Here is a 27,597-nt window from a genome sequence, read left to right as displayed (position 1 = left end):
CGCTCCCCATAACCCCTTATTTAAGAAACTGTCTATTTCTGTCTTAAATTTATTCAATGTCCCAGCTTCTACAGCTCTCTGAGGCAGAGAATTCCACAGATTTACAACCCTCTGAGAGAAGAAATTTCTCCTTATCTCAGTTTTAAATGGGAAGCCCCTTATTCTAAGATCATGCCCTCTAGTTCTAGACTCCCCCCATCAGTGGAAACATCCTCTCTGCATCCACCATGTCAAGCCCCCTCATAATCTTACATGTTTCAATAAGATCACCTCTCATTCTTCTGAATTCCAATGAGTAGAGGCCCAACCTACTCAACCTTTCCTCATAAGTCAACCCCCTCATCTCTGGAATCAACCTAGTGAACCTTCTCCGAACTGCCTCCAAAGCAAGTATATCCTTTCTTAAATATGGAAACCAAAACTGCACACAGTATTCCAGGTGTGGCCTCACCAATACCCTGGTATAGCTGCAGCATGACATCCCTGCTTTTAAACTCCATCCCCTTAGCAATAAAGACCAAGTTTGCAGATGACACTAAGTTGGGTGGCTGTGTGAGCTGTGAGGAGGATGCTAAAAGGCTGCAGGGTGACTTTGACAGGTTAGGTGAGTGGGCAAATGCATGGCAGATGCAGTATAATGTGGATAAATGTGAGGTTATCCACTTTGGGGGCAAAAACATGAAGGCAGAATATTATCTGAATGGCAGCAGATTAGGAAAAGGGCAGGTGCAACGAGACCTGGGTGTCATGGTACATCAATCATTGAAAGTTGGCATGCAGATACAGCAGGCGGCGAAGAAGACAAATGGTATGCTGGCCTTCATAGTTAGGGGATTTGTGTATAGGAGCAGGGAGGTCTTACTGCAATTGTACAAGGCCTTGGTGATCCCTCACCTGGAATAATGTGTTCAATTTTGGTCTCCTAATCTGAGGAAGGACATTCTTGCTATTGAGGGAGTGCAGCGAAGGTTCACCAGACTGATTCCCGGATTGGCAGGACTGACATATGGATCACCTGGGCCTGTATTCACTGGAGTTTAGAAGGATGAGAGGTGTTCTCATAGAAACATATAAAATTCTGATGGGACTGGACAGGTTAGATGCAAAAGAATGTTCCCGCTGTTGAGGAAGTCCAGAACCAGGGGACACAGGATAAGGGGTAAGCCATTTGGGACTAAGGTGAGGAGAATCTTCTTCACTCAGAGTTGTTGATCTATGGAATTCTCTACAGAGAGTTGTTGATGTCAGTTCATTGGATATATTCAAGAGGAAGTTAGATATGGCCCTTACGGCTAAAGGGATCAAGGAGTATGCAGAGAAAGCAGGAAAGGGGTACTGAGGTGAATGATCAGCCATGATCTTATTGAATGGTGGTGCAGGCTCGAAGGGCCAACTGGCATACTCCTGCATCTATTTTCTATGTCTATGTTTCTATTCCATTGGCCTTCTGACCACTTGCTGTACCTGCATACTATCCTTTTGTGTTTCATGCACAAGTACCCCCAGGTCCTGCTGTACTGCAACACTTTGCAATCTTTCTCCATTTAAATAATAACTTGTTCTTTTATTTTTTTCTGCCAAAGTGCATGACCTCACATTTTCCAACATTATGGGCTCAAGTTTCGAGCCGCACCGAGAACGGCGCAGTCCCGACCTGGACACCCGTTTTTCGTGCCACAAATTGCGCCTAAAAAAAAAAACTCCAGATTCTCCACCTCCCTGCAGGTCCTCTGGCCCTCGGCGCAGCGCAGCAGGAGCTGTAGGGGGCGGAGGAGCCAGATCTCTGCGCTGAAAACAGTGCCAGGACCTCTGCACATGCGCGCTACAGTGGGCAAGTGCAGTAGCTCCAGGCGCCCGAAACTGTGTGGGAGGGGCCCGAAGCACGCAGCCCCTAGCCCTGGCCGAATGTCCTCGCTGGGGCTGCGTGAATAAGGCTCCTCCCACGGCCAGCTCCTGCTTCCTCCTGACCCGACTCAACTCCCCCCCACCCCCGCCGTCCCCAGACCGGACCCGACACCCGCTCCCCGACCCCCCCCCCCCCCCCTCCGCCCCCGGACCGGACCCGACACCCGCTTCCCCCCCCCCCCTCCCTGCCTCCGGACCTGACACCCGTTTCCCCCCCCCTGCCTCCTGACCCGACACCCGCTCCCCCCCCTGCCTCCGGACCAGACCTGACACCCACCCCACCCCCCCCCCCCGGACCGGACCCGACACCCGCTTCCCCCGCCTCCAGACCCGACTCCCGCCCCCCCCTGCCCCCGGACTGGATCCGACCTGACCTCCCTCCCCCCGACCTGACCTCCCTCTCGCTCCCCCCGACCCGAACCGAACCTCCCTCCCTCCCACCACCCCCCCGACCCGACCCAACGCCACCTACCTGTAAATCTGGTGCTGGGGACGGGCCCTGCCCAAAGTCTCGGGCCCGGCCCGTTCAGCCTCCCTCCCCCTTCTACCCCCCCAATCTCCTTCCTCCCCCCCCCAATCTCCTTCCCCCTTCCCCCCCCCAATCTCCTTCCCCCCCCAATCTCCTTCCCCCTTCCCCCCCCCAATCTCCTTCCCCCCCCCCAATCTCCTTCCCCCCCCCCCAATCTCCTTCTCCCCCCCCCAATCTCCTTCCCCCCCCCCCAATCTCCTTCCCCCCCCCCCAATCTCCTTCCCCCCCCCAATCTCCTTCCCCCCCCCCAATCTCTTTCTCCCCCCCCCCCAATCTCTTTCTCCCCCCCCCCCAATCTCCTTCTCCCCCCCCCAATCTCCTTCCCCCCCCCCCAATCTCCTTCCCCCCCCCCAATCTCCTTCCCCCCCCCCAATCTCCTTCCCCCCCCCAATCTCCTTCCCCCCCCCAATCTCCTTCCCCCCCCCAATCTCCTTCCCCCCCCCAATCTCCTTCCCCCCCCCAATCTCCTTCCCCCCCCCAATCTCCTTCCCCCCCCCAATCTCCTTCCCCCCCCCCAATCTCCTTCCCCCCCCCCAATCTCCTTCCCCCCCCCAATCTCCTCCCCCCCCCCCAATCTCCTTCCCCCCCCCAATCTCCTTCCCCCCCCCAATCTCCTTCTCCCCCCCCCAATCTCCTTCCCCCCCCCAATCTCCTTCCCCCCCCCAATCTCCTTCCCCCCCCAATCTCCTTCCCCCCCCCAATCTCCTTCCCCCCCCCCAATCTCCTTCCCCCCCCCCAATCTCCTTCCCCCCCCCAATCTCCTTCCCCCCCCCCAATCTCCTTCCCCCCCCCAATCTCCTTCCCCCCCCCAATCTCCTTCCCCCCCCCCAATCTCCTTCCCCCCCCCAATCTCCTTCCCCCCCCCCAATCTCCTTCCCCCCCCCACAATCTCCTCCCCCCCCCAATCTCCTTCCCCCCCCCAATCTCCTTCCCCCCCCCAATCTCCTTCTTTCCCCCCCCCAATCTCCTTCTTTCCCCCCCAATCTCCTTCTTTCCCCCCCAATTTCCTTCTTTCCCCCCCCAATTTCCTTCTTTCCCCCCCCAATCTCCTTCTTTCCCCCCCCAATCTCCTTCTTTCCCCCCCAATCTCCTTATTTCCCCCCCCAATCTCCTTTCTCCCCCCCCCCCAATCTTCTCTTCCCCCCATCTCCTTTCCCCCCCATCTCCTTTCCCCCCCATCTCCTTTCCCCCCCATCTCCTTTCCCCCCCCATCTCCTTTCCCCCATCTCCTTTCCCCCCATCTCCTTTCCCCCCCATCTCCTTTCCCCCATCTCCTTTCCCCACTCATCTCCTTTCCCCCCCATCTCCCCTTTATCCCCTTCTCCCCCATCCCTCCCCCTTCTCCCCCATCCCTCCCCCTTCTCCCCCATCTCTCCCCCTTCTCCCCATCCCTCCCTCTGCTCCCCCCTCTCTCCCTCTACCCCCCTCCTCCCCCTCCCCTCGCTATCAGAAACACAGACACTGACAGACAGAGAATGAGAGGCACACAAACAGACAGAGAGATAGAGACACTGACAGAGACACACTGAGGGGGGCATCCCAGCACGCTGTTGGAGGGCTCCCGGTGCTGCAGTCGGTAAGTAGAAAATGTTTAATTTATTGATTTTTTAAAAAAATTATTTCTTATTAATTTTTTTTGATTGATTTATTGGTTGATTTATTGATGTATTTATCATTTATTATTGATGATGGCTCTTTATTTGTAAAACTGAAGTGTTTAATGTTTGTAAACTTCCCTTTAAACACCCCCCCCCCCCACCATTCCCTACGCCTGATTTGTAACCTACGCCTGATTTTCTAAAGTGTAGACAAGATTTTTTCGAGCGTACAAAAATCTTCACTTACCCCATTCTAAGTTAGTTTGGAGTAGGTTTTCACTGACGAAACTTTGAAAACAGGCGTAAGTGGCCGGATACGTCCCCTTTTGAAAAAAAAATTCTGTTCCAAAGTGAAACTGTTCTAACTGACTAGAACTGGAGCAAACTAAATGTCGAGAATTCCGATTTCTAAGATACTCCGTTCTACACCAGTTGCTCCTAAAAAATCAGGAGCAAATCATGTGGAAACTTGGGGCCATAATTCCATCTGCCAAATTTTTGGCCACTCACTTAGCCTGTCTATGTCATTTTGCAGATTTTTTGTGTCCGCCTCACACATTGCTTTTCCTCCCATCTTTGTATCGTCAGCATATTTGGCTATCAGTCCCTTCTTCCAAGTCGTTAATATAGATTGTAAATAGTTGGGGCCCCAGCACTGATTCCTGCAGCACCCCACTAGTTACTGGTGGCCAACCAGAGAATGAACCATTTATCCTGATTTTCTGTTAGTTAGCCAATCCTCTATCCATGCTAATATATTACCCCCAACCCCGTGAACTTTTATCTTGTGCAGTAACCTTTTATGTGGCACCTTGTCAAATGCCTTTTGGAAGTTCAAATACACCACATCCACTGGTTCCTCTCTATCCACCCTGTTCGTTACATCCTCAAAGAATTCCAGCAAATTTGTCAAACATGACTTCCCCTTCATAAATCCATGCTGACTCTGCCTGACCAAATTTTGTTTTTCCAAATGTTCTGCTACTGCTTTAATAATGGCCTCTTCCGTTGAACTAATACTACTTTAATTTCTCTTGTAAGCTACAGTTGGACCACTTTTCCTGTGGGGTTTTGGTACTTTAAAGGAATGTAAATTATGTATTCTTTAAATACTTGCTATTGCTTGTCTACCATCATACCTTTTAATGTAGTTTCCCAATTTACCTTAGCCAACTTTCCCCTCATACCTATATAGTTTCCTTTGTTTAGATTTAAGACTCTAGTTTCAGATTTAACTCAATCACTTTCAAACTTAATGTAAAATTCTATCATATTATCCCTAAGGGCCCCTTTGCTACAAGGTTATTAATTAACCCTTTCTCATTGTACAATACTACATCTAAAATAGCCGGTTCCACAACATACTGATCGAGAAAACCATCTTGAATACATTCCATGAATTTGTCCTCCACAGGATGTTCCTGCAGCCCTAGTGCTTTTGGACCCTGAGACCCGCTCCCAAAAAAGAAAACCTGCGAGATTTCTGGGAGAGGGATCCTGGAATCTGGGTACCTTGGTGGGGGGTCCTTTTTAAACAATCATTCTTGGGACATGGGCATCAATGGCAAGGCCAGCATTTATTGCCTATCCCCAGTTGTCAGAGTTTGATATAAATGAGTGGCCTGCTAGGCAATTTCAGAGGGCAGTTAAGAATCAACCACATTCGTGTGGGACTGGAGACACTGGTAAGGACGGGGGATTCCAACAGCTTCCTGGTCTCTTTTACTCATGCCAGCTTTTTATTTCTAAATGTTTTTAAAAACGAAATTCAAATTCTCAAACTGCCATGGTGGGATTTAAACTCATGTTCTCTGGATTACTAGTCCAGCACCGAAACAGCTACACTGTTTTATTTTCTAACCATCAACCAGGCAGCCACGGTCATTGGGCTTCCTAATCTTCTTAGGTATTTCCCTGGAGTCGAGGATGACTTTCTTCCATACTCATGAGTTCTAAGGTGACGAATGAATCCTATGTGAGATCTACAGATTCTGCCGCAGGTGGTGGTTGAAGGGACGGATGGGTGGGGTGCTTGGTTTGTTATACACTCCTTCTGCTGTTTGTACTTGGCTTACGCGAGCTCTCGACAAAGAAACTCGAAGTGTTCGGCGCCTTCTCGAATGCTTCTCCTCCACTTTGAGCGGTCTTGGGCCAGGGATTCCCAAGAGTCGGTGAGGATGTTACATTTTTTCAAGGAGGCTATGAGGACATCCTTGAAGCGTTTTCTCTGCCCTCCTGGGACTCGTTTGCCGTGTCAGAGCTCGGAGTAGAGTGCTTGTTTCAGGAGTCTTGTATCAGGCATGCGGACAATGTGGCCAGTCCATCGGAGCTGATTAGAAACATAGAAAATAGGTGCAGGAGTAGGCTATTCGGCCCTTCTAGCCTGCACCGCCATTCAATGAGTTCATGGCTGAACATTCAACTTCAGTACCCCATTCCTGCTTTCTCGCCATACCCCTTGATCCCCCTAGTAGTAAGGACCTCATCTAACTCCTTTTTGAATATATTTAGTGAATTGGCCTCAACAACTTTCTGTGGTAGAGAATTCCACAGGTTCACCACTCTCTGGGTGAAGAAGTTCCTCCGCATCTCGGTCCTAAATGGCTTACCCCTTATCCTTAGACTGTGACCTCTGGTTCTGGACTTCCCGCCTCTGGTTCTGGACTTCCCCATTGAGCGTGATCAATGCCTCGATGCTGGGGATGTTGGCCAGAGAAAGAACACTGACGTTAGTACACATATCCTGCCAATGGATTTGCAGGATTTTGCAGAGGCAGCGTTGGTGGTACTTCTCCAGTGCTTTGAGGTGCCTACTGTACATTGTCCATGTCTCTGAAGCATATAGGAGGGCGGGTGTCACTTGCTCTGTAGACCATGAGCTTGATGTCGTGTTTGAGATCTTGGTCTTCAAACACTCTTTTGCTCAGGCGACCGAAGGCTGCACTGGCACACTGAAGGCAGTGTTGGATTTCGTCATCTATGTTTGCCCTCCGAGACAGAAGGCTCCCAAGGTATGGATAGTGGCCATGCTGCCCAAGGTCTCGTCATGGATCTTCATAATCGGGGGGCAGTGCTGTGTGGTGGGGGGTGGGGGGAATTGGTGGAGAACCTTTGTTTTACGGATGTTTAATGTAAGGCCCAGTCTCTTGTACACTTCAATGAAGGAATCAACGATGGTTTGGAGTTCAGCCTCCAAGTGTGCACAAACGCAAGCATCGTTTGCATACTGTAATTCAGTGACTGAGGTTGGAACAATCTTGATGGAGGTAACGGAGATTGAACAATTTCCCATTCATCCTGTAGATTAGCTCCATTCTGGCAGGGAGCTTGTTCAAGGTGAGATGAAATATTGCAGTGAGAAAGATTGAGAAGAGCGTTGGTGCAATGACACAGCCTTGGTTGACCCTCGGTCACAGGGAGAAGACAGTTAAGGAGGACTTAGCAATAACTTTCCCAGTGGCTGATAGCAGGGAGATTCCTCTGTAGTTGCCGCAGTCGGACTTGCAGTCTGTGGTGGATCCGTTGGTAAGTATCATGCCGCAATATCCTATAAATCCCCTGGGAGGACAGACACACCAAAATTAGTGTCCTCGTCCAGGCCAACATCCCCAGCATTGAAGCACTGACCACACTTGATCAGCTCTGCTGGGCAGGCCACATTGTCCGCATGCCAGACACGAGACTCCCAAAGCAAGCACTCTACTCTGAACTCCTTCATGGCAAACGAGCCAAAGGTGGACAGAGGAAACGTTACAAGGACATCCTCAAAGCTTCCCTGATAAAGTGCAACATCCCTGGCCAAAGACCGCCCTAAGTGGAGGAAGTGTATCCGGGAGGGCGCTGAGCACCTCGAGTCACATCGTCGACTGCATGCAGAAGACAAGTGCAGGCAGCGGAAAGAACGTGTGGCAAACCTGTCCCACCCTCCCTTCCCTCAACGGCTGTCTGTCCCACCTATGGCAGGGACTGTGGCTCTCGTATTGGACTGTTCAGCCACCTAAGGACTTATTCTAAGAGTGGAAGCAAGTCTTCCTCGATTCCGAGGGACTGCCGATGATGATGATGATGATGATGATGCTTGACCCTGGTCTGCACTTGTATTGAGTCTGTGGTGGATCCGTTGGTAAGTATCATGGCTTGCGTGTCATGGTGAAGCAGACAAAGGATGGTGACAAATTTTTGAGGACAGCCAAATTTGAGAAGGACAGTCTATAATCCCTCTCGGTTGACAGAGTCGAAGGCCTTTGTGAGGTCAAAAAAGGCCATGTACAGAGGTTGATGCTGCTCCCTACATTTTTCTTGAATTTGTCGCGTGGTGACAATTATGTCCGTTGTGCCTCTTGGTGGGCGGAATCCGCATTGTCACTCTGGGAGGAGCTCTTCAGCCACTGGGAGGAGACGATTGAGGAGGATTCTTGCGATAGTTTTCCCTGTGGCAGACAGTGGAGACACCCCTCTGTAATTACCGCAATCGGACTTGTCTCCTTTCTTGAAGATGGTCATGATTTCGGCATCTCTGAAACCCCTGGCATGTTCTCCTCCTTCCAGATAAGCGAAATGAGGTCATGGATTCATGCCAAGAGTACTTTTCCACCATGCTTTAGTACTTCGGCGGGGATTCCCGGAAACCTTGTTTTTCAGCAATCAGATGGCTTTTTCAACCTCATGCCGGGCTGGGATTGTGCCGAGATAGTGGCGGGTAGCATGCTGTCGGATGCACTCACAGTCAAAGACAGAGTCTTGGTTAAGAAGTTGTTCGAAGTGCTCTTTCCAGCGGGCACTGACTGCCTCTCTGTTCTTGATGAGCACTTCCTTTCTTAGTTCTCAGTGGGATAGGTTCTTGGGTGCTTGGGCCGTAGGTGGTCTTGACTGCGCTAAAGAATCCACGCACGTCATGATTGTTGGCTAGTTGCTGGATCTCCTGCGCTCTTTCCACCCACCATCTGTTCTTTAGGTTGAGTTTTTTATTGGACCTCGGCCTTCAGTTGTCTGTAGATCTGTTTTCTTTCCCTCGAATGGTGATGATGTTTCCAATTCAAGCACACCTTGCATTCACGATTTATTAGCTCCTGGATCTCCTGGTCGTTCTCACCAAACCAGTTTTGATGTATTCTGGTAGAGTAACCAAGAGTCTAATTACTTAATCACAGGTATTGCTTCTTGCAAGTGATTGTCTGAGCAGTTCATACAGAAAACAGTTTATTAATAAATATCATCGCTTGCCTGAAACAAGGCTTTGAGAATTAAATCACCAGTTTCTTTTATAATCTTTTGAAACCTGCAAAGAAACTGTCATTTGCACTGGATACACCATTCTAGCCTTCAATTCCATCTGATACAGATTGTATTTTGTATAATTCTGCAAACTGCACATGCTCAAAAAGTACAAGTTATTTGAAAGCGCTAACTGTTGTAAGATAAAAAAAATATCCAGTGATGAACTGAGGCCTTGAAATAAAAACTTTAAAGAAGGTATTGGAAGACACAAGTAGCATTTCATTGGGTGAGATTTATCATATGTTAAAATATGTAGGGTTTTTTTTCATAATCTTATTTTGGTCATTGGAAATTTCATTTACTCAAAAATGGTAAATTAAAGTTTTATCAAAGCATTTTGAGTGAGTTGATTGCCACAGTTTGTTAATGTTTATATCTTTAGATACAGCTTTCCCAACATAAATGTTTATATAGTGATTTTCAGTATTAAATGTTGACATAAAAAGCATAACTCAAAATCATAAGCAGGAGTAAGGTTTATGAGCAGGAAGTAAGTACACCTTACGCTCGACTATATAAATAAGCAAGATGAGGCCTTGCTTCTTTTACCCATTTTTAAAGATTAGGGAAGCAGGTACTTGGTGCAGTAGATTAGACACTAGCATTTCATCTCTGGGACCTGGGTACAAATGCAGATTAGGTTGATGAATTGAAGTTTCTTGTGTCTGGTGGTAAGGGTCTTGTGTGAAATGAGTTAGGTCCACAGTACAAAACTAGCAGTCTCACTTGGAAACCACAGGGTGGCTAGTGTTACAAATAAAAAAATAATGCATTGGCAAGGGGGAGGCGCCGAGGCTCATATTTGGGGTCTAATTTGATACTTGGAACGGACACTGGTTATCAGAAATTACAGCAGCAACACCCCTCAACTTGATTAACATAAAAATTCACAAAGTATTTTTTTACCACAATCGCTTAGGAAAATGTCTTCAGCTGTTTTTTAACTGGATTAAATATACAAGACAAATGTGCTGGTTTAGTATTTTTTTCTAAAATTCATCATCTAAATATATCTTGAGGATCTGAGCACTTAATCCAGGCTGACACTCCAGTGTAATACTGGAGTGCATTGTCAGAAATGCCGTCTTTTGGATGAGGCCCCATCTCCCTGTTTAGGACATAAAACATTCCATAGCACCATTTAAAAGAGCAGTGAGTTCTAATGTCCCAGCCAACATTCTTTCCTTAACAAACATCAGTAAAAAGCAGATTAATTTGGCCATTCATTAATTTTCCGTTTGCGGAACCTTGCTATATGTGAATTGGTTGTCATGTTTACCTATACAGGTTGAACCTCCCTTATCCAGAACCCTTGGGACCTGGCCTGTTCTGGATAAGGGATTTTTCCGGACGAGGGGTGGTCACATTAAATTGGATGGTACAGGTACTGAGCAAGGGGTATCGGGGCTAGCTGGCTTGGGGCTGGTAGTGCGACAGAGAGATCATGGGGGGTGGGGGCAGGGGTGAGGGTGGCGGTAGTTCACGGGAATCGGCAGCGAGGAAGGACTTCAATTTATTCACGTCAGAGTTCTGTGCATGCACCACCCGGTGGCTGGGAATGGTTCTGGGTGATGAGGGGTGGTTCTGAATAAGGAAGTTCTGTATAACAATTGACTATACTTCAGAGGTAAATTAATTGCCTATCATCATCATAGGCAGTCCCTTGGAATCGAGGAAGACTTGCTTCCACTCTAAAAATGAGTTCTTAGGTGGCTGAACAGTCCAATACGAGAACCACAGTCCCTGTCGCAGGTGGGACAGATAGTCATTGAGGGAAATGGTGGGGTGGGACTGGTTTGCCACACGCTCTTTCCGCTGCCTGCACTTGGTTTCTGCATGATCTTGGCGATGAGACTCGAGGTGCTCAGCGTCCTCCCGATGCACTTCTTCCACTTAGGGTGGTCTTTGGCCAGGGACTCCCAGGTTCGGTGGGGATGCTGCACTTTATTAAGGAGGCTTTGAGGGTGTCCTTGAAACGTTTCTTCTGCCCACCTTTGGCTCGTTTGCCGTGAAGGAGTTCCAAGTAGAGCGCTTGCTTTGGGAATCTCGTGTCAGATGCGAACAATGTGGCCTGCCCAACGGAGCTGATCAAGTATGGTCAGTGCTTCAATGCTGGGAATGTTGGTCTGGTCGAAGACGTTAACATTGGTGCGTCTGCCCTCCCAGGGGATTTGTAGGATCTTGCGGAGACATCGTGGTATTTCTCCAGCGACTTGAGGTGTCTACTGTACATGGTCCATGTCTCTGAGCCATACAGTAGGGCGGGTATTACTACATCCTGTAGACTATGAGCTTGGTGTCAGATTTAAGGGCCTGGTCTTCGAACACTCTTTTCCTCAGGCAGCCAAAGGCTGCACTGGCGCACTGGAGGCGGTGTTGAATCTCTGCATCAGTGTCTGCCCTTGTTAAGAGGCTCCCGAGGTATGGGAAATAGTCCACGTTGTCCAGGGCCGCGCCGTGGATCTTGATGACCGGGGCAGTGCTGTGCGGCGGGGACAGGTTGGTGGAGGACCTTTGCCTTACCGATGCTTGGTGTAAGGCCCATGCTTTCGTACGCCTCTTATGATGCACTTTGGGATATCCTGAAGATGTGAAAGGCACTATATAAATGCAAGTCCTTTAAATATATATATTTTTTTAATTTGTACTCAGATAATTTACTGCTACTCCAACATTTCTGCAACAAGGCTCAGTTCTTGAACGGAAAAGCAAAACAAGACATGACTGAGAGACTTGCAGGTGAGGCGTATTTCTCTTCTTCAATTATCATTATGTAAAAGGGAGCACCGCACTAGAGAAGAAATACAGAACTAGTATTGAGCATTTGACATGCAGTTTAGCACTATGATGAACAGGATAGGTGCTATTTCTGGGTCTCAACAGTTGGCTGTAGAGATATGTGTTAGATATCTCATTGCAATCTATAAGCTGGTTTCCACTATAAGTCAATGTAAATATATCTTTCAGAAATGTATAAGACATTGAAAGCATTTCCTACTAGCAGGAGTTTCTTCTTTAGTGCCACAATCCAGTTTACTTGCTCAGGCATTGTCCGGTTGCATTAGCTGCTTGTATTATGATAGCAGTTGTTCCAGAAAATTTTCACACAAAGGTTACATTTATATAAGCGCTTTAGTCTTCAGAATGAGGCTTTTGATTAGCTGGAAAGCTGGGCAGAAAAGCTGTTTTTCAGGCAGTGAAAACACTTTTTAATGTAAACTCCTTGCTGGAGAAGGATAGTGTTGTCAACTATGTCAAAGCAGTATCTTTAAATAGAGGCAAACCGTATTGAAGGAAGTGTGGCGGCATGTATTGGAAGTTAGTTAAAGGACAGAAAACCTAGTGGTTAATGGTGTTTTTTCAGACTGAAGGATGTAAGTAGTATTGTCCACCAGGTGCCACGACACACACATAGGAGCATGGTTAACTATGAAGGGAACTAGGAGTGAGTTTAGGAAAACGTAGGTTAATAGATAGGGCAAATGGATGCTAGATGAAATTTAATACAGATAAATGTGAACACTAAATGGTAAGTTTAGAAGAAGCAAATGGACTTGGTATTTGAATAAACCATTCTTTAAAAGTGGACGGGAAAGCTGTTTAAGAAAAAGCATATGGAATCCTACGTTTTATAAATAGGTGTATAGAATACAAAGGCAGAGGTATTATGATAAAGCTATACAAATCATTGGATAGGTCAATTTTGGGTGTCTTACTCTTGGAAGGATCTTGAAGCTATGGAAAAGATACAAAAGCGATTCACTAAAATTATACCAGGGATGAGAGGTTTTAGTTATGAAGGGAGACAAGAGAAATGGGAGCTCTTTTATTACAACAAAGGTTGAGGGGAATTGGGAAAAAATGATTTACACTGGTCAGAGCCTCAGTAACTAGACAACATTAATTTAAAATCATCTCCAAAAGGAGAAGTTAGAATCTACAGTCTTGTTAGGATATGGAAATTTGATGATGTAGGTATGGAGAAACTATTCAATTGTGGATGCATCCAGAACAAGAGTGCATATATATAAGATACCAACAATAGATCAAATAAAGAATTTAGGAGGAATTTTACAGAGAGTGGTGATAATGTATAATATGGAACTCACTGCCATGTGGAGTGGTAGAAGCAGATCGTATTGACAAATTTTAAGGGAAGACTTGATGCATACAAAAGGGAGAGGGAATAGAGGAATATGGGAGCAAGGTGGGAAGAGATAGTTAGAGTTTCAGCAGGAGGCTTATGTAGAGGCTTCTGGGTGACTTTAGTAACAGTTGGTCCTAACTACTCACCCAGCTCTCGCTAGTGGCTCCAAGTGCAACAATCCAGGATCATGCCTCGGTAGGCATGCTAAACTTAGTGAGAGTAGCCAAGGAGAAGTAGTTGAACACTTGGTGAATTCTAGACCTCTGCTAATGGATGCATTATGGAAGATGTGAAAGACAATTCATGTTGGATCAGTCGTTGCCCAGATAAACAATGTCCACATTTCACCGTTCAGATGAGCTAGTTGAGAGGAATACTGGGAGTGTCAAGGATGCAAGGAATCACAAATAATACTATAAGAACATGGCTTGGACAAGAAATGCGATTTATACAGAAGATTGAAGAAGAGATGGCATGGGCTCATTTCAAGAGTGGAACCAGCTGGAATACCTTTTGTGGCCGTGGCCCTGCATACAGAAGGAACAAGAAGCCAAGGAAGTGCTGGATAGACAATGTCAAGAGTGACTTGTCGCAGAAAATGATGCAGATACCTAAAGCAGCCAGGCTAGTTCAGAACCAACAACAGTGTGAATTTAGGAAGTATAGACAGAAAGGAAAAGGAGATGGGGTGGCGTTGCTGGTTAAAGAGGAAATTAATGCAATAGTAAGGAAGGACATTAGCTTGGATGATGTGGAATCGGTATGGGTGGAGCTACGGAATACCAAAGGGCAGAAAACGCTAGTGGGAGTTGTGTACAGACTACCAAACAGAAGTAGTGAGGTTGGAGACAGCATCAAACAAGAAATTACAGATGCGTGCAATAAAGGTACAGCAGTTATCATGGGCAACTTTAATCTACATACTGATTGGGCTAACCAAACTGGTAGCAATGCGGTGAAGGAGGATTTCCTGGAGAGTATTAGGGATGGTTTTCTAGACCAATATGTCGAGGAACCAACTAGAGGGCTGGCCATCCTAGACTGGGTGATGTGTAATGAGAAGGGACTAATTAGCAATCTTATTGTGCGAGACCTCTTGGGGAAGAGTGACCATAATATGGTAGAATTCTTTATTAAGATGGAGAGTGACACAGTTAATTCAGAGACTAGGGTTCTGAACTTAAGGAAAGGTAACTTCGATGGTATGAGACGTGAATTGGCTAGAATAGACTGGCGCGTGATACTTAAAGGGTTGTCGGTGGATAGGCAATGGCAAACATTTAAAGATCACATGGATGAACTTCAACAATTGTACATTCCTGTCTGGAGTAAAAATAAAACGGGAAAGGTGGCTCAACCGTAGCTAACAAGGGAAATTAAGGATAGTGTTAAATCCAAGGAAGAGGCATATAAATTGCCCAGAAAAAGCAGCAAACCTGGGGACTGGGAGAATTTTATAATACAGCAGAGGAGGACAAAGAGTTTAATTAGGAGGGGGGAAATAGAGTACGAGAGGAAGCTTGCTGGGAACATAAACTGACTGCAAAAGCTTCTATAGATATGTGAAGAGAAAAAGATTAGTGCAAACAAATGTAGGTCCCTTGCAGTCAGATTCAGGTGAATTTATAATGGGGAACAAAGAAATGGTGGACCAGTTAAACAAATACTTTGGTTCTGTCTTCAAGAAGGAAAACACAAATAACATTCCGGAAATACTAGGGGATCGAGGGTCTAGTGAGAAGGAGGAACTGAAGGAAATCCTTATTAGGCGGGAAATTGTGTTTGGGAAATTGATGGGATTGAAGGCCGATAAATCCCCGGGGCCTGATAGTCTACATCCCAGAGTACTTCAGGAAGTGGCCCTAGAAATAGTGGATGCATTGGTGATCATTTTCAATCAGTCTATCGACTCTGGATCAGTTCCAATGGACTGGAGGGTAGCTAATGTAACACCACTTTTTAAAAAAGGAGGGAGAGAGAAAACGGGTAATTATAGCCTGACATCAATAGTGGGGAAAATGTTGGAATCAATTACTGAAGATGAAAGAGCAGCACATTTGGAAAGCCGTGATGGGATCGGTCCAAGTCAGCATGGATTTATGAAAGGGAAATCCTGCTTGACAAATCTTCTAGAATTTTTTGAGGATGTAACTGGTAGAGTGGACAAGGGAGAACCAGTGGATGTGGTGTATTTGGACTTTGAAAAGACTTTTGACAAGGTCCCACACGAGATTAGTATGCAAAATTAAAGCACATGGTATTGGGGGTAATGTGCTGACATGGATAGAGAACTCGTTGGCAGACAGGAAGCAGAGAGTCAGGATAAACGGGTCTTTTTCAGAATGGCAGGCAGTGACTAGTGGGGTGCCGCAGGGCTCAGTGCTGGGACCCCAGCTATTTACAATATACATTAATGATTTGGATGAGGGAATTGAGTGTAATATCCCCAAGTTTGCAGATCACACTAAACTGGGTGGCGGTGTGAGCTGTGAGGGGGATGCTAAGAGGCTGCAGGGTGACTTGGACAGGTTAGGTGAGTAGGCAAACGCGTGGCAGATGCAGTATAATGTGGATAAATGTGAGGTTATCCACTTTGGGGGCAAAAACACGAAGGCAGAATATTATCTGAATGGCAGCAGATTAGGAAAAGGGGAAGTGCAACGAGACCTGGGTGTCATGGTACATCAGTCATTGAAAGTTGGCATGCAGATACAGCAGGCGGTGAAGAAAGCAAATGGTATGTTGGCCTTCATAGCTAGGAGATTCGAGTATAGGAGCAGGGAGGTCTTACTGCAGTCGTACAGGGCCTTGGTGAGGCCTCACCTGGAATATTTTGTTCACTTTTGGTCTCCTAATTTAAGGAAGGATGTTCTTGCTATTGAGGGAGTGCAGCGAAGGTTCACCAGACTGATTCCCGGGATGGCAGGACTGACATATGAGGAGAGACTGGATCGACTGGGCTTGTATTCACTGGAGTTCAGACAGATGAGAGGGGATCTCATAGAAACATATAAAATTCTGACGGGACTGGACAGGTTGGATGCGGGAAGAATGTTCCCGATGTTGGGGAAGTCCAGAACCAGGGATGTAGTCTAAGGATAAGGGGTAAGCCATTTAGGACTGAGATGAGGAGAAACTTCTTCACTCAGAGTTGTTAACCTGTGGAGTTGTTGATGCCAGTTCATTGGATATATTCAAGAGGGAGTCAGATATGGCCCTTATGGCTAAAGGGATCAAGGGGTATGGAGAGAAAGCAGAAAAGGGGTACTGAGGTGAATGATCAGCCATGATCTTATTGAATGGCAATGCAGGCTCGAAGGGCTGAATGGCCTACTCCTGCACCTATTTTCTATGTTTCTATGAATTCATTTGGCCCCATAGTCACTGCTCAGCTGAAGGACAGAAATTTAGAAGTAGTAATCGAACAGTTGGGCTGAATGGCCTTTTTCTGTGCTGTTTATTCTATGTGAAGACCATGTGATCGGCAGTGGTAGCATGGATACAAAATTGGCTGAGACAGAAAGCAGTGTATACTATTCTCTGCTTTCTGTCTCAGCCAATCTAGTATCCATGCTGGCAATGCTCCTTTAATCATATGAGCTTCACATAGAATTAGAAAGGAGGGAAGTATAGGATGGTGTCCCTCAGGGTCCAGTATTAAGATCACTACTCTTTTTGATTATATATTGATGAACTGAACTTGAGTATAGAAGGCACAATTTCAAAGTTTGCTGATGGCACAAAACTTGGAAATGTAGTAAACAGTGAGGAGAATAGTGGGAAAACTCAGGAGTATATATACAGACCGATGAAATGGGCAAATAAATGGCCGATGAAATTTAATGCAGGAAAGTATGAAATATGGGAAGATGAATAAGAGGCGATATAAACTAAATGGTACCATTTTAAAGGGGATGCAGGAACAGAGACCTCTGGGGGTTCACATATACAAATCTTTGAAGGTGGCAGGACGTTGATAAAGCCGGATAAAAAATATGGGATACATAGCTTTATAAATATAGGCATAGAGTACAAAATCAAGAAATTTATGCTAAACCTTTATAAATCACTGATTAGGCCACAGCTGGAATATTGTATCCAATTTTAGACACCATGCTATAGGAAGGTATCAATGCCTTGGAGGCCCAGAGGAGAATTAGCAGAATGATATGAAGGACTTCAGTTATGTAGAGAGACTAGAGAAGCTGGGAATTGTCCTTGGAGCAGAGAAGTTTAAGGGAAGTGAGGGGTTCAAAATTATGGGGGTTTTTGGTAGAGTAAATAAAGAGAAACCATTCCACAGGATTGGTAATCAAAGGACACCGATTTGAGATAATTGTCCAAAGAACCAGAGGAAAGATGAGGAGACTTTTTTTTGATAGAGAGTTGTTATGATCTAGAATGCACTGTCTGAAAGGCTGATGGATGTAGATTCAATAGTAACTTTCAAAAGGGAAATGTATACTTGAAAAAGAAAAAAATTGCCAGGCTTATCAGGAAAGTGTGACGGGGGGAGGAACTCCAATGATAGCTTTACCAAAGCACAGGCACAATGGCCTAATGGCCTCATTCTGTCCTATAAGATCCTCTGAAGCTGTACCAATAAAGCTAACGGAATGACTGCTGCCAACAAACCGGAAGCTGCGCAGAAGCGTACTGCGCACTCCAACACCCGGAAGCATGGTGTTTTTAAAAACGATCTACTATCAAGCCCGCTCCCTTCCCGGGTTTCCCACCAGCCCGCTCCCTTCCCAGGTTTTCCACCAGCTCGCTCCATTCCCGGGCTTTCCACCAGCCAGCTCCCTTCCTGGATTTTTTCACCAATCCGCTCCCATCCCGGATTTAAAATAAAATCTTAATGAATCCACTCCCGTGACAAACCAACAACATGCATGCACAGAATATGTCCAGTTCATTGGCAGCAGTTGCATCCTAAAACTAATCAAGTACGGGAACTTCATAAAGGTCAAAACATTATAAATCATCTTTGTAATAGTGTATGGAGTCACAGGTACTCTGCTTTCAAATAGACATTGGTGCACTGGGGAAATTCTCAAATAATGTAGAGGGACTCCATTGAATTTCATGAGAAACGAAAATTGAAAACAGAAAATGATCCCGCTCTTTATACTGCTAATAATGTAAGTTAATTAACATAGTCTGAATGTGCAGAAATACAGAATACTAGTATAAAATCAGTTCTTGTCTTCCCCCTCAAAATGTGGATGTATGGCATAGACATTCAGCTATTGTATTAAGAGCTGGTTTGGAATATGATTGAAAGTGTAGCAAAGATCAAATACTCTCTGATGTGCAAGGGTTCCTTTGCTGCTGGAACAGAGGAAAGGTCACCTGAAGAAATCATCAGAATTGAATTATAGACATTGTAAAATTAGATTGATAACAGCTTCACTTTTTTATTATTTGTTATTGCTGCTGTTGAAGTTAAAGAGGAAGTGAGTGAAATATTGGATGGGATAAGCATAGTAAGAGGAAGTATTAAGGAATTTAGCATCTTTGAAAGTAGATAAATCGCCAGGACCGGATGTCATATATCATAGGCTATTAAAAGAAGCAAGGGAGGAAATTGTGGACGCTCTGACCATCATTTTCCAATCCTCCCTTGCTACAGGAGTGGTGCCAGAGAACTGCGAACGTTGTACCATTGTTTAAAAAGAGAGGAAGGGATAAACCGAGTAATTACAGGCCAATTAGTTTAACCTCGATGGTGGGCAAATTATTGGAATCAATTCTGAGGGACAGTATAAACCTTCATTTAGAAAGACACAAATTAATCAAAGACAGCATGGATTTGTTAAGGGAAGGTCGTGTCTGACTAACTTGATTGAATTTTTTGAGGAGGTAACAAGGAGGGTCGATGAGGGAAATGCGTTTGATGTCTACATGGATTTTGACATGGTCCCACATGGCAGGCTGATCAAAAAAGTAAAAGCCCATGGTATCCAAGGGAGAGTGGCAAATTGGATCCAAAATTGGTTCAGTGGCAGGAAGCAAAGGGTAATGGTTGACGGGTGTTTTTGTGACTGGAAGGCTGTTTCCAGTGGAGTTCCCCTGGGCTCAGTAGTATATATTAATGATTTTGAATGTAGGGGCATGATAAAGAAGTTTTCAGATGATACAAAAATTGGCCATGCGGTTGACAGTGAGGAGGGAAGTTCCAGACTGCAGGAAGATATCGATGGACTGGTCAATTGGGCAGAAAAGTGGAAAATGGAATTCAACCCGGAGAAGTGTGAGGTAATGCATTTGGGGAGGAACAAGGCAAAGAATACACAATAAATGGAAGGATACTGAGAGGTGTGAAGGAATAGAGTGACCTTGGAGTGTATGTCCACAGATCCTTAAAGGTAGCAGGACAGGTAAATAAGGTAGTTAAAAAGGCATATGCTTTCCTTTATTAGCTGAGGCATGGAATTTAAGAGCAGGAAAGTTATGCTAGGAACTGTAAACAACACTAGTTAGACCACAGCATGAGTACTGCGCACAGTTCTGGTCACCACATTACAGGAAAGATGTGATTGCACTAGAAGAGGGTACAGAGGAGATTTACGAGGATGTTGCCAGGATTGGAAAATTTTAGCAATGAGGAAAGATTGGATAGGCTGGGGTTGTTTTCTTTGGAACAGAGGAGGCTGAGGGGAGATTTAATTGAGGGGTATAAAATTATGAGGGGCCTAGATAGAGTGGATAGGAACCTATTTCCCTTAGCAGAGGGGTCAATAACCAGGGGACATGCATTTAAAGTAGTTGGTAGAAGGATTAGAGGGGAGATGAGGAAAAGAAATTTCACCCAGAGGGTGCTGGGGGTCTGGAACTCACTGCCTGAAAAGATGATAGAGGCAGAAATCCTCATCACATTTAAAAAGTACTTGGATGTGCACTTAAAGAACCGTGACTCACAGGGCTACGGACCTTCTGCTGGAAAGTGGGATTATGCTGGGACCGGCACGGACACGATGCCTCCTTGTGTCGTAATATTTGTATGATATCGACAACACTAGCAAGCCAGTAGTAATTGCCCATCGCGTAGTTGCCATGAGGGCATTAAAAGTCCACCACATAATGTAGGATTGGAGTCACATGTAGGCAGATTTCTTTCCCTGAATAACAGTGAACCAGTTGAGTTTTTACAACAACCCCACAGTTTCCATGGTTACTTTCTGCCACTAGCCCAAAAATGACCAGATTTTTAAAATTTAGTTTCACAAATTTACCCCTCAATCTATCTCTAGGTTGTTAGCCATAACCACTAGTACTTTCTCTGGTTAGCAATCACACTGAATGTCTCACTGGATGCAATAGTGGGTTCGTATATTGATCTTTCATCTTCATTAAAAAAAAGAGCAGATTTACTACTTGTTTTTCCATTTCAGATCTGGTACCAGCCCTATACACACGGAAGCCTCAGATTGTTGAGCAAAAGGTTTTACCGGTTTTGTGGCATCTTCTGGAGAACATGACGAACAGTGGTTCACTTCCTGGTAGTGGAGGAAACATTCGTGTAGCTGCAGCTAAACTGGCGAAGGCTCTGTTTGAACCAATGGGTCAAAGCTTAATTGATCAAGCCCCAACCCGGCCACCACATATTGCAAAGACCTTACAAGATCTGCTAGCCTCAACTCCCTAAAATCAGAAAGAACAACTTCAGTGATGTTACTCAGTGAAAATAAGAGGGATAACAACACAGATGTGTTCCCATAGTGCCTGTACTTTTCGCACATCGGACTGAATTTATTTTTAAGGAACGGAACAAATCTCTGCTGTTTGCTTACTATATATGCTCCAAGTTGATATTGGATTCTAAATTCTGTGATTGTTGCGATAAACAGCCTGGTTTATCCAGTAACCTTCAGCAACACTTACATTAAAATCACTGCAGCTAATTTTGCACTTCTGTACAGTAGAGTCTAATAGACATGTAACACTATATCACTGTATGGAAATTGATGTCATTTATTGTAAAGGTGTAGTGCACATCAAATTATATATGTTTCTATATTTGCAATCAGGTGTATAGTGTTATCTAATATACCCACCAATCTCTATTTAATGCTACATTTCCATATCACTGGAGGGCGGGAGAGCAAAGAAACTAATTGGTGGAGTATCTTGGTAGGCAGAGTTGAATCAATGGATTTATATGTCCTCCGTGGTGGAAAATGAAAAGCATTTATCATTCTAATTGTGTATTGTACAGTATTAGTTTGTCCCTGCTGGTTGTAAATTATTATTTTATTAGTTTGAAAGCTGACATAAAATTCTACCCCTTGCATTGTGTTTAAAATAGGTATCGTAACATGGCATGACCAAGATCCCTACAAAAAAATATTTTTGTTACAGATTCTAATGTATACACAGTTGTCTTAAAAAAGCATTCTTGATAAAAATGTATATTCCATATTTTTATGTGAGCATACTAAAAAAAAATCTTGCTTTTAATTACAAATTGGTGAAACTTAATTACACTAAAGTCCATTTGTGTACTTGTGTAAACTGTTGGCAACAATGCCAGCTACCCTCATCACTTCACAGGCAAAGGTACATAATTTTAGACAAAATGGTTAAAGGAAGTAAATGATTTTATTTCTTTAAAAGCAGTATTTCCCTTGTGTTTTTGAGAATGTTACAGTCTGGTTATTATTAGTAGATTAATCAATCTCAGTTGAAATTTGTGCCCCAATCTGCTATTGATGCATAAGATTAATCTGCCTCAGCAGAGCTCAAGACTCTCTTACTGACCCCTGTCTATGGTTGTTGTCGGTAATAAAGCTACTCAACAAATTAAATTAGGATTTTCTCCGTGGTGAGGCTAATTGCAATTAGAATCACTTCTAATGAAGGGTATATAGTCACAATGTCTAAACAGAAGGTGCATTGTAAATTGTGGAGCTTCAACAGTGTTCCTCCACAATTCATAAAGGTCAGCCAAATATGTAGTTACAATGCACTGCACTAATCCATAGCCATTTATATTCAAAGACTGAAATTCAATAATGGTATCTATGACCAGTTCTAGTGCAAAGTGAGGTTACAAGTTCCCAGAAAAATGTAATCAAAATAAAACTTAAAAATCACAAGAATAATTCTTGATTGCATCCACCGTATCAAACAGCAACCTGGGAATCTTCATGGCAGCCGAAAGTGTTCATTTGAAGATGTATATTGATTAGTTTGTTCTCGCATGAAACAAAGCTTGTAATGGGGAGACACCGAGCAACTGGCAATAAATACAAACAAGAAAATGATGATCCACGAGCCAATAGTTGGAAAAACTGTTGGGAGAAATTGAGCAACTGATATTGGCCTGCAACAACTTGGTCAATGTATGTTTTGTTAGTTTATTGCACTCAAACTCAAAATGGTTCACTCACTACTTTAAACTCATAGAATCATACAGCACAGAAGGAGGCCATTCGACCTACCATGCCTGTGCCGACTCTTTGAAAGAACTATCCAATTTGTCCCCCTCCCCTGCTCTTTCCCCTTAGCTCTGCAAATTTTTGCTTTTCAAGCATTGACTATCCCAACAATTTGATCAACATAAGTTTAAAAGATTGGTAGTTCCCATCTTCTTTGTGATAAAACATGAGGCTCTCCTTGGGACAGTAATTGTAGAAACCTGACAATTCAAGAGATGTCCAACAAACCCTCTTTTTAGGGACAACATAAATTAAGTCAGAAACTTAAAACCTTCACCTCAAAGGCCAAAGGAAATGGAGTCGTCAGATTAAGTGACAAAACTTGAGGATGAAAATTAAACAAGTGTCCTCAAGTGTGCATTACCCATGGATGGATCCCAGGAGTATTCTTATGGTTGGTTGCCAAAATATTAAGATGTAGGTCTGAGTGTACATTCCTTTATATAATAGACAATTTGTGAGCAGAAGTAACAGAAAAAGGAAATTCAGTGAGTGAGTCATATAAAGCTATTTATGCATGCCAAATGGCCAATTCAAGAAGTAGTATTTACAAGGATCTGAAAATAGATCATATCCCACCCCCACCCTTCACCAAGCAAAGAATTTCCTAAGGGAAATAAATTTAACTAATTCCAAGATTTTCTCAATCACCTCTGTAGTAATAAAGCCATAAACTAGCTGGGCATCAATCTTTCTGTTCTCCTGAGCAAATGCTACTTGGATTTAATTTCCAAGTTTAGAAAAAAAAGGTGTCAGACTACCAACTTGAGCTTATATGTGACATATGTATGGATGTATATCTCCTGCCCTCTTCAATCTATCATTATGGGTAGTGAACTATTGAGACTAGGGGGCAGAAAATGGACAAGAAACCCAATTGGTTTTGAACCAGCAATTACCATACAAATAGAAATAAAGGAGATAATTTCACTTGGCCACAAATGTGGCTTGAAATTGAGGAATTCTCGGCTCTCTTAATGCTGTTTTTCATTTTGTTAAAATAAGTGCAGTGTGCCAGTTGTTAATCTAGTTAGAATAGTAAACAGTTTAAAAAAAAATACCAATCAGTAGAAGTGTAAGCATCCATATTAACAATTAAAGCTGGCGCAGGGAAGCTACAATTCACTGCAATCATTCAAAATAATGTACTGTAGTCACAATAGATTTTTCCACATGGCCGTTATCCTCATGGATTATGAATGTGATGCACAAATAAAAAGGTAGAATCCTCGTTCTTGACCATCTGTGAGACTTCCTCCACATCTCCAGATGTTGATGAGTTCTTTACATTTCTTCTGAGGGCCAAAAGAAATGTTATTTTGTTCCCCGTGCCGACAATTTCAGGAAAGTCAAGATATATAATCCCAGCAACAGAGACACCTTAGCAAAAATTTTCTGGTCCTGAAATAACAGGACTGAAATGTCGCAGGTTTACACACAGCACTTTGCACTAATGCTACTAACAGCATTTCCCATGATTGGGTGTATGTAGTATGTTTAAATGTACGCAGTCCATAGAAGGCCTAGTACTGGGTGCTCAAGTTAGTATCTTTTAAAGGATGTTGGGAAAATTTTAAGTGTCATTTAAAGTTAAATAATTGTATATGAGGGCAAAAATTGTGTTATTGCAGCCTTAACAAAAGCTCTTTGTAGCAAACAAAAGGCTGCCATAAACCAGTGGCTAGCAAAATAAATGTGGAAACAGGAAATGCAATCTGGACTATTGATAACACAGTTCTTGAAAACTCTGCTTGATGCCTAGCAAAGCAAAGGTGCTGCTGTGTAAGAAAGGTTGCTCTGTTTGCTACTCCAGAGTACCTTCCCAGAAGACAGGAGGGAAGAATAGCTGTTTGGAGATGGCAGTCAGGATGAAGATGGCACACCTTAAGGAAGCTGCCATGATAAGCCTATCATGTGGTACCATTTAGCGTGCACATGGTTCCAGTATGCATAACAATGTTTGAATGATGCATGATCATTTAATGACATTAGGATGGGTTGCAGCTTTGGCACATGACTCACTGTGAATATGCTCCTTCAACTTACAATGTGAAGACTACTCTCCTTGCAATGCAAGGTGGCACCTTGTGCAAGAGAGTAGATACAAACTTGAGAAGTACTCCAAAATTACAAGCCCTTAACTCCTTTGGAGACGATCACTTTGGGCAATCTTCCCTACAAGGGCATGAAGGGACGAAGAAAACATTGGCCTGGATTTTGCAGTCGATGGGGTAATTAAAGATTATGCCGCGGGCATCCAAACTGAATGTGCACTTACCTGATGGGGACACTCCTTCGTGAACTTGCTGTTTGATGCTATGTAGTAGAGGGCAGGGTAGTGACCCACGGATCCCAGGACGCACCGTGTGCGGAAGCATACCTGGGATCATGTGGGCCTTGTGCTCCAATAAGCAAACAGAAGGATTCATTCATTTATGATCTACGGAAAGGAAAAAAAACAAACCCTCATTACTAGAGCCTCTGGGATTTAATGTGCATAAAGATTTATACTTTCAGTGCAGATTTACTTTTAAGCTTATGCTCCACATAGATGCAAAAACAAAACCCTTAATGTAGCAACCCATTCCTCCGAATTTTTCATGGATAAAAAACTTTTCATAGACAAAATCCTATAATGCTTCTATTTCTAGTCTCATACAGCTTTTAAAATTACTTAGATTTGTCAAGAGTATCCCCTTACGTTGTACAAACAGAACTCTTTTTGGGAGGAAACTAAAACATTCAATCGTGTCCCCCCGATCTGGGGGACACACCAGACATTTTCAAGACCCTTTTTTTTGTGTTTTTTTGTTGTACAAACAGACCCTGCACCTGTTTGTATCAGCTGTAAAATTTTCATACGTAATTGCTGGGCAGTTGATGGGCAATTAACTTAACTCTGCGTCAGCAATTAGGATTTTTCCATCAGTGAGCATGCGTTAAAATCCTGAACTTGCTGTCCATTTAATAGGCGGTATGACGGATTATTCTGGCCCATTAAGTCTGGTCTCCTTCAGCTGTGGTCTAGTATCAGGAATGAAGGAAAAAGGGGTTGAAGGGATATGGAAACAGGATGGATAAATGTAATTAGAACTATTGCTCGCATTGATGGTAAACAAGGGCACAACAGGTTTGTCCTAATGGTCTGTTTCCGTTTTGTATGTATTTCCATGTACTAAATAGTTCCTATGTCATTCCCTCCCTCTTGTTTTCACAGGGATGCACACAACACAAACTGCATACATTGTGAGTTGCAATGCATAGGTAAGTACAACTGGTCAAGTCTTCTGCCCAAATAGTGGAAATAATGGGCCCAAATTTGCCCAGGAGTTGCTCTGTTTTTTTTTGAGCAACTTGATTTTTCTGGATTATCTTAAAAATCCCCATTCTGCGCATGTAATTTGTAAGTGAGTTAATTAGTATTGTGTTCCTAACACGGATGAAACTGCACACAGGGAGGTTAAAGTAACAGTGACGTCAGTCTTTATTAAGACACTCCACAGTGAGGAACAGGCCTTGGGGGCCGGCTTATATATAATGCTCCCAAGGGATGCTAGGATCCCTTGGAACTTCAGGGGATGCACTCCCTGCTGGCGGAACATGGGAGTGCATGTTTTACAGATACACAACATCGCTCCCCCCCCCCCCCAAAGTCAAAGTAAAAACTATTTACAAGGTGAGGCGGTCGGGAGCCTTTCTTTCCCTGGTGGACTGCCTCGGTACAAATGTCTGTTCTGGTGTGTTGGCTGTGCCCTCGCAGGGCTGCTGGGTGAGCCTGGCCTTGCTGGGTTGTTGGGCGTGATGGGTTCAATTTCCTGGTCCTGATCGTTGATCCTTTGGGTGTGTGTTGTGGGCTCAAAAAAGGTGGTGTCTGCTGTGGGTTGTTCAGGGCAGTCTGTGAACCGCAGCCTCGTTTGGTCCAGGTGCTTTCAGCAAATTTGTCCATTGTCTAGTTTGACGACAAACACCCAACTCCCTTCTTTAGCTATCACCGTGCCCGCAATCCACTTGGGACCATGTCCATAGTTTAGCACATACACAGGGTCATTCAGATCAATTTCCCTTGACACAGTGGCATGACTATCGTTTACATTTTGTTGCTGCCGCCTGCTCTCTACCTGATCATGCAGGTTGGGGTGAACCAGCGAGAGTCTAGTTTCATGAGTAGCTCAGCCGGGGGCACCCCTGTGAGTGAGTGGGGTCTCGTGCGGTAGCTGAGCAGTACTCGGGACAGGCGGGTTTGGAGTGAGCCTTCTGTGACTCGTTTAAGGCGCTGCTTGATTGTTTATACTGCCCGCACTGCCTGCCCATTGGAGGCTGGTTTAAACGGGGCTGAGGTGACCTGTTTGATCCCATTGTGGGTCATGAATTCTTTAAATTCGGCACAGGTGAAACATGGCCTGTTGTCACTGACCAGTATGTCAGGCAGGCCGTGGGTGGCAAACATGGCCCTCAGGCTTTCAATGGTGGTGGTGGCGGTGCTTCCCGACATTATTTCACATTCAATCCATTTTGAAAAAGCATCCACCACCACCAGGAACATTTTACGGAGAAACGAGCCCACATAGTCGACATGGATCCTTGACCATGGTCTGGAGGGCCAGGACCACAAACTTAGTGGTGCCTCTCTGGGCGCGTTGCTCAACTGAGCACAGACGCTGCATTGCCGTACACAGGACTCTTAAGTCAGAGTCGATACCG

The 27,597-nt window shown here is 44.5% G+C and overlaps 1 protein-coding gene across 5 annotated transcripts in view; it reads left to right on the top strand.

Moving 5' to 3' along the window:
* Positions 1-22,071, top strand: part of LOC139263395 (TOG array regulator of axonemal microtubules protein 1) — a 175,165-nt gene extending 153,094 nt beyond the window's left edge. For all 5 annotated transcript variants that reach the window (XM_070879430.1, XM_070879427.1, XM_070879425.1 and 2 more), the window contains 2 exons: positions 11,962-12,048; positions 20,851-22,071. In XM_070879430.1, the coding sequence (XP_070735531.1) occupies positions 11,962-12,048; positions 20,851-21,104 (341 nt within the window). In that variant the 3' untranslated portion in view covers positions 21,105-22,071. The remainder of the gene's footprint in view (positions 1-11,961; positions 12,049-20,850) is intronic.
* Positions 22,072-27,597: the final 5,526 nt, after the last annotated feature.

The sequence above is a fragment of the Pristiophorus japonicus genome, chromosome 4 (genome assembly GCF_044704955.1).
Source record: "Pristiophorus japonicus isolate sPriJap1 chromosome 4, sPriJap1.hap1, whole genome shotgun sequence".
Classification (NCBI taxonomy): Eukaryota; Metazoa; Chordata; class Chondrichthyes; family Pristiophoridae; genus Pristiophorus; species Pristiophorus japonicus.
Note: the sequence above shows the minus strand (reverse complement) of the source record. Positions and strands in the feature narration are given on the sequence as shown.